The sequence below is a fragment of the Phoenix dactylifera genome, chromosome 7, assembly GCF_051530095.1.
Source record: "Phoenix dactylifera cultivar Ajwa chromosome 7, Ajwa_hap1_PhDact_Kaust_v1.1, whole genome shotgun sequence".
In the NCBI taxonomy this organism is placed as follows: Eukaryota; Viridiplantae; Streptophyta; class Magnoliopsida; order Arecales; family Arecaceae; genus Phoenix; species Phoenix dactylifera.
The window spans coordinates 22,872,819-22,880,217 of NC_143196.1; the positions used below are offsets into that span (position 1 = coordinate 22,872,819).

The window sequence follows — 7,399 nt, forward strand, 5'->3', positions numbered from 1 at the left end:
ATATGGACTCGTGCTGCAATGTATTCCAATCTACATGAGCCGTGAACCTAGTCCACTCTGATACTATTTCTATAACAATTCAGAGCCTTACTTAAAAAGGCTAAGTAAAGCTATTATTTGAGTTTCTTTATACTATATAAGTATCAAAAATCTGGTGCGTAGTTGACGTGTGACTAAACAAATGCCTTCTAGCATTCTTACCAAGCTAAAGATCTAAATTCATTTTGTAATAACCTAAAACCTCATCTAAAAAAGCTAGCAGAAGATATTATTTTGGTTCCTTAGTTTTGTATAAGTACCAGAAATCTATCATGTGCATGGTTGATATGAGATTAAATACACACCCTCACGGCTCCTCACATACTCACCTAGTTGAAGCTTTGGCGTCCTTGCCAAAGTAAAGCATCCAAATTCATTCAAATCAAATAACGAATACCATAAATCTAATAAAAAATGCCATGATTAGAGCCGTTGCTATGGGCCATGAGTCAGGTTTGCACTAATTGTTATAAATTAGGACATCATCCAAAAAAAGCTAGTTGGAAGATGCTATTTGGATTCTTTGGTCTTATATAAATATCCAAAATTAACTTTGTGCATAGCCGATGGAGGACTAAATTTATTAAAGCCCCTTTGCATATATCTTGTTCCAATGGGTATTTTATGTGAGTTAGGCCTTCCTTGGAAATTCTAATGGTGGGGAGAATGTTTCTGATAAGCTGTTCGGATAAATTTAATGGATATAAAATATCATAGAAAATGTTGGAGACCTAGATTTTATATCTGCATATGTTTGGGTATTTACTCTTCGGTGGTAGCCTCACTACCGGTCTAGTATGGTCATATATACTCTTGAGGTTACTCTAATGTAACAACATCATTTTTCACAACCCATGCCTTATTGTAACATGATATTAGAGCCATTGCATCTGTGTCTGTCCAACTATCAATCTATTTTTCCAACATTTATGTATTGATCTCATTCCCTAATCACTAAATGTACATCTCCAAGTCTCATTCTTTGCCGGACTTTGTTTGAAATCAGTGAAGCATTCTCTGCTGGTTTGTGCTCGGGTCCTCTTATTGCACTTGATTCGTGCCTTGATCCCAGCCATCTTCAAACCACTTGATCATCCAGGAAAGGCATTTCAAAGCATCGTGTAGTCTTGATTGGCTTCATTTTGGGCCAAAATCGGCAACAGAACTCTTGCGCACAATCCGTTCGATGAAAGGTCTCAAATAACATTGAGCACCAAATTCTCCGAGTCTTGATTGGCCTTGATTGTTCACTGTTCCATAGCCTACAACGAAGGTGCAGTTATTGTCCGGCCACCAAATTTGAATCCCTTCCTTGTTAGGCTCGTACGAGAGCATTAATTCCAAGTTTTTATTGCTGACGAGAACTGCATGCTACCTGCTCGTTGGTATTTCTCTGCCAACTTTTATGTCTTGTAGCTTTCTTCAACATCCAAGTGACGATAAGATCATATATGGAAACACCACTAACACCAGATTCTAATTCTAATGTGTCCTTGACTTCTTCTAGCTGTTATCTAGAGTTCTCCGCTCAGTTTGCTCAGCAGACGGCTAGCACTGAATTTATCACTTGAGCATGCTTCCCCTACTTTCTCTAATACCGGCACTTCAGGTGTATCTAAGTCTTCCCTGACCCGGATCATAGAATTCAGTGCTTCCTATCATATGACTCTATATGAATCTTTTCTTTGTATTTCTGCATCATCTCCTTTTCAACCTCGTACTGTTACCACTGACGGTATCCTAAGACAACTGTTTTAGCAAGGTGACCTCAAAACCGCCCACTTTTTTTTTTTTTTTTTTTGCTAAAACCGCCCACTTTACTCCCTCCATCTGCATATGCCCACCTTATACGTTGATTTACTATTTGGTAGTCAGCTTATTGATCATGAATGTCTTATTTCATTTGATGTCTATGAGGACCCATGCGGACGTGTGTTTAGTTCCACATCGGTTATTCGCTGGGTAGATCTTGAGTACTTATACAGGATCAAGGAACCCAAATAATACCTTTTGGCTAGCCATTTTGGGTGAGATCCTAGGTAATAACAAATGGTATCAGAGCGGACTCGACCCATAATCTATGTGGACTAGGGGACACTGCAGCACGGATCCATTGGGGTTGACCACGGGCCAATCGTGGTGTTTATGATTAAATTTGAATAGATTTGAACTCTTAGCCTGACGAAAATGTCAGGGCTTGAACGGGGAGAGTATGTGAGGACCCGTGCGGGCATGTGTTTAGTCCCACATCGGTTATTCGCTGGGTAGATCTTGGGTACTTATACAGGATAAAGGAACCCAAATAATACCTTCTGGCTAGCCATTTTGGGTGAGATCCTAAGTTGTTATAAATGGTATCAGAGCGGACCCGGCCCATAACCTATGTAGATTAGGAGACACTGCAGCACGGATCCATTAGGGCTGACCACGGGCCAATCTTGGTGTTTGTGATTAGATTTGAATAGATATGAACCCTTAGCCTGACGAGAACGTTAGGGCTTGAATGGGGGGAGTATGTGAGGATCCGTGCGGGCGTGTGTTTAGCCCCACATCGGTTATTCGCTGGATAGATCTTGGGTACTTATACAGGATCAAGGAACCCAAATAATACCTTCCGACTAGCCATTTTGGGTGAGATCCTGGGTTGTTACAATGTCACATCTTGTTATGTGCGAGATTAGCAAATCCAGTAGTCTGATTAGTTTTCTGAGTATATTTGATGAACTGTTTCAATGAGCCTACCTCTTTGGTCACATATTACAGACATTTCCTCTACCCTTAGCTTTGAGTCTTGGCATGCATCATCGCATTGGCTGTCTCTGTGATTCATCTTACTGCCCTTATTCATACTGAAGGTTTAGATCCTGCATCTAGTCTAGATATGCCATCTTGCAAAGGTTGTGTCTTAGGAAAACATGCAGAACTCCCTTTTCAGTCTAGTAACTCTATTTCTGCTTTACCTATTGAATTGATTCACTCGGATACTTGTTTGAAATGGTTGAAAAAGATACTATATCACTTTTATTAATGATTACTTTATTTTTACATGGATTTATTTGCTGCATTCTTTCTTTCTTGCTTACTGCTATGCCAGATTTACAAATACTTTATTGCTATTGTTCCCGCTCATTTCCTTTAAGCCATTAAGACCCTCCTCCCAATTCTGGTCGTTAGTATTTATCTCATGACTTTCTGACTTCTTAGCTTCTGGAGGGACTCTTCCTTGCTCTCTTATTATGGCGCTCCAAAAAAATTGGTATAGCTAAGCAAAAGCATCCTTACATTATCGAGACAGCTCATTCTCTTTTGCTTCTGGTCCTCCTCATTTCTGGCTAACACTGCTCAGATTGTCTATCTCATCAATATTCAGTGTACTTTGTTCTTCGTAACCTTAATCGTAGTGAGTCCTCCAAGATGTGATAATCTGAGTTTTCCGTTATAGTTGCTTTGTTCTTCTATTTTCCTTTGAATGCACCAAACTCTCTCTCCTCAATCTACTCGATGTGTTTTCCTAGGTTATGATCTCGAACATAAAAGATTTGGATGTTGTAATCCTATGGTTTGGTGCATGCATATCTTTTGTGATGTTATTTTTCATGGGAATATTTCTTATCATTCTTCCTCGTCGGCAGTCTCTGGTCTTATTCTAGTGCTCAACATTGTCGTTCTGGATCTTCTGATTGTAGATTCATCCATGTCTACTCCAAGCTCCCATGTTCCATGCTTCCCTGAGCCTCTGAACTAACCTTCTCCTTTAGCAACCCGGGCCTTGGCATCAGATACCACTCCTACTTGTTTATGGTACTCCTAACAAGTTATTAGCTTGCAATATTCACCTAGTGGTCGCTCTCCCTCCTGAGCATCGTTATCCCTAGCATCTTTCTTGAGCTGCAACTAAGCTCTTCTCTATGTCTCCCTCCTGGCTCCTAGGTGTTTTTTACTAGATTTCAGACTTTGAATTTGCCATTAACATATATAAGGAGCCTAGAGCTTTCAACACGGCTATTGATACTCTCACTATAAGAAAATTCATCTTTCCTGACGCTTTTTATAATCTTTACCGACGTTTATAGCGTCGCAAAAGCGTCGGCGATACCGGAGTGGCAAAAGTTTTTAAAGCGTCGGCGTAGGGGCATAGGCGTGCCACAACTTTTATTTACCAATGATTTAAAGCGTCGGGATTGCTATTTTTTAAAAAAATAAAAATACGAATGTAAATTATAAAAATACATTATAACAATATGAACCTGTATTACATTTATATTGAGACAAACATTCAAATCATTCAAAATATTTAAATTGTCATATCTTAGAATTACAATGTACTTTGCAAAATAAGAAACATATACAAGTCTAGAAGGTATCAAGGACGGGATTCAGCTCCATCATCATCATCTCTATGAGCTTTTGAAGTCTCAGGAATCTTAAAAAAAAAGAAAAAACCATATATATAAATTAATTTATTTACTTGTTTCTCTTCAAGAGAACTCTCAAGAAACTCCAGACAAGCCGTATCACAATCCTAACATGGCAAATGTGTCATATTGTCATTATCTACTTTTTAATATATTACCTTGGTCTTACGAGCTTTCTTTTCTCTTGGGAGCTCTGTTTCCAGCATTCCAGAGGAGGCTAACACCACCTTAAAGAAAGAGGGATCAGAATATCTTTTTAAACATGCACCGGCGCCAGCAACATCAAACCTGAAGGACCAAGGACGGGTCATCAAAGACAACTTTTAAATATCGCAGATGAGGTCCCGGTGTCACCATCATACTTGTCCAGTGTAAATAAATGAGGTGGACCACGACACTCTTCATAAGAATCCACGATAAAACGAGGCATATCTCCTTGCGTGATTAGATTCTGATCCATTTGAATATTAGCATGCCAGTCAATGCCTACAGCATGGTCACATTAACAACAATCATAAGAATATATATGAACTAAAATTTTGGAACTTGGATGCTTCCAAGGGATTAACATTCTTACCAGTTCTGATGTCACAATATTGCTTCTTCTTTAATGTTTCAGGATAATCAATTAAGAGAAAAGATACAAAACAACAATTCAACCTAATACGTAATAAAAGTTTTTAACTAAGCTCCTTTTTCAATAATTAGAGTGGTTAATTCCTAAAACTACTTAAGTGAACCTGCATCAGCTTAACCAAACTGCGAACAGACCTATGTTTTTTTAAACTTTGTTTGTGACCTTAAAAATACAACAACAAATTAGCATTATTGAAGAATTTACAAATGCACGCTAACCATCATTGCAAGGGAAACTTGAATTATTTGTCTGAGTGAAGAAGGTCTTCTCGATTGATGGAAATTCTGCCTCTAGCTGCTGGACACGAAGCATCAGTCCATGCCCTCTAGCAGCCGTGGCCATCACTTCTTCGTGCAAGTCATGAAATATCTCTGCAGCAAACCTGTGGCAGAAAAGCAACACAACCACCTAGATTAATTTTTTCCCTCTAATGTGAAGGACACACCTAAATTCCAAGCAAGAAAAATGATTCCAAGTAAATCCTAACCTCGACGGTCCCACATCATCATAATTCTAGACTCCATTCAAATTTTTGGTCCCCTGATTAAGAAAAGCCCAAGGCAAAGACTTTCCTGTTTGAGTACCCTTTATATTCTATTAAATATGGAGAAATTTATTTGACAGTCTCATATTTATCACTTCCAGATGAACATACACGAGTCCTAGTATCATTTGAAATCGCCATAATCCAAGTCTATTAAAAAAAAATTAAAAATTCCAATATCTCATGCATACGGGCGAACCCATTTCTATCACTACAAATCCACTGGGAAAAACATCAAATGACAAGAAAATAGAAGTCAACAACCCCAAAAGGGATCTCTTACTAAACCATCCTCACATGGATGCCCCATCTACACAAGCTACCAGCTTCATCAAAGCTCAAAGAAGTGAGAAGGGAAAGCAAATAAAAGAGAAAAACATAACAGAAAACACAAAAGAGAAGCAGAGAAATCAACGGAGGAATAGAGAACAGAGGAAAGCTTTTTGTTTTTATGCAGGAAGGAGAGCAAAAGGGAAAGAAGTGGTACCAGAAGAGAGGGTTGGGGTCTCGTCATATAGCCTTGGAAGTGTGCTACGATCCCTACCATTTCTCCTCCTCTTTTCCTCCTTTCTCTGCACCTCTCTATTTATGTAGATTTTTCATTTCATCTTGTATGGACTGAAGTATTCATTCTTTTCCTAGAATAAAATGCATATCTTTTCCGCTCTGATTGCGGCCTCACAAGCAGCACATACCAACGACTGCAATTTCACAAAGACAACCAAGCAATAACCTCAAACAAGGGTTTGTCGTATCTCAATAACTACAGCGTTTCCTCCACAAAACATCTCAATTCCGAGGGTTTCCGCAGCAAGAACTCAGCTCCAGCAAATCTACCATCAGACACAACAGATGTTCAAGATATTAGGGGTCCAGAGAGCTAATATTTCTAGAGCATATCCAAGAAGCCTAAGAGATATTAACAAGAAGCACTGTTTGCCGAAAGATCTCTACATAGAAACACAAGCTAGGTTTCATGAAAGAATCATATACCTCAACAACCACAAAATGTCTCGAAATCAAATCATTTTCTCCAAGAAATCCCTCGATCCCCAGGGTTTCCGCGCCTCCGGCGAATGCACTAGTCCGATCTTTCAGCCAGGGAATCGGCAAGAACCTGGAGAAGACAAGAAACCCGAAAAGAAGCCGAGAACTAGGGTTCTTGGAGCATCTCCGAACTCTAAGGCGGGGAGATTTAAAGGAGGGAAGGGATGGAAGCATCGGCATTGTAAGAGACGAGAGAGGGGCCATGGCGTCTCCTTGTCCTTTTTCTCGCTTTCCAGCCAAGGAAGAATCCTGGCTGGCGCCGTTTCCTGCATTCCCGAAGCGCTCTTCTTCGGAGAGAGGGAAGTTCTCTCGCTGCCGACGACAACCCGCACCCACACAATATTAATATGTACGGTTCATCACCGGAGAGGAGGAAGGAGGAGAGGAACGGCCCGCTTCTTAGACCACAATCTACCACGACGCTAATTAGCGTCAGCATATGTTGGGGCTAGACCGAAAATCACCAGACGCTTGTAAAAAGTGTCGGCAAAAATGGGTCGGTAAAACTCCATTTTCTTGTAGTGTCTTGAGTGGCACACAATGGCCTAAAGAGTTTGCTACTCTTGAGCGCATTGACACTAGGGACCTTGTACTATTGCTTCCTAGCTATAACAACTTAGAACCTTATCCAAAAAAGCTAGTCAGATCTTATATAAGTATCTAAGATCTACTCAATGCATAACTAATGTTGGATTAAATACATGCCCGCATGGATCC

At 39.8% G+C, this 7,399-nt stretch overlaps 1 protein-coding gene across 3 annotated transcripts; it reads right to left on the minus strand.

Moving 5' to 3' along the window:
• Positions 1-4,291: 4,291 nt before the first annotated feature.
• On the minus strand, positions 4,292-7,084 carry LOC149753183 (protein SCAR2-like). Of its 3 annotated transcripts, none has more exons than XM_089924337.1 (6): positions 6,629-7,084; positions 6,123-6,468; positions 5,310-5,473; positions 4,817-4,940; positions 4,624-4,742; positions 4,292-4,462 (listed from the first exon to the last, which is right to left on the minus strand). In XM_089924337.1, exons 3-6 carry the CDS (start codon positions 5,431-5,433, stop codon positions 4,455-4,457), a joined length of 375 nt encoding a protein of 124 aa, XP_089780463.1. In that variant the 5' UTR covers positions 5,434-5,473; positions 6,123-6,468; positions 6,629-7,084; the 3' UTR covers positions 4,292-4,454. The 3 variants fall into 3 exon arrangements, with proteins under 3 accessions (XP_089780463.1, XP_089780461.1, XP_089780462.1); XM_089924335.1 differs by having other exon boundaries at positions 4,613-4,742; XM_089924336.1 differs by having other exon boundaries at positions 4,613-4,742; positions 5,310-6,468.
• Between the last annotated feature and the right edge of the window lie 315 nt (positions 7,085-7,399).

What these genes read in the sequence shown, in the direction of transcription:
- LOC149753183 (XM_089924335.1), bottom strand. Translation starts at nt 5,433, where the DNA reads ATGGCCACGGCTGCTAGAGGGCATGGACTGATGCTTCGTGTCCAGCAG. An exon ending in CATTTATTTACACTGGACAA is followed by an intron (nt 4,743 to 4,816) that starts GTATGATGGTGA and finishes TTGGTCCTTCAG; the next exon opens with GTTTGATGTTGCTGGCGCCG. An exon ending in AGAAAGCTCGTAAGACCAAG is followed by an intron (nt 4,463 to 4,612) that starts GTAATATATTAA and finishes TTTTTTTTTAAG; the next exon opens with ATTCCTGAGACTTCAAAAGC.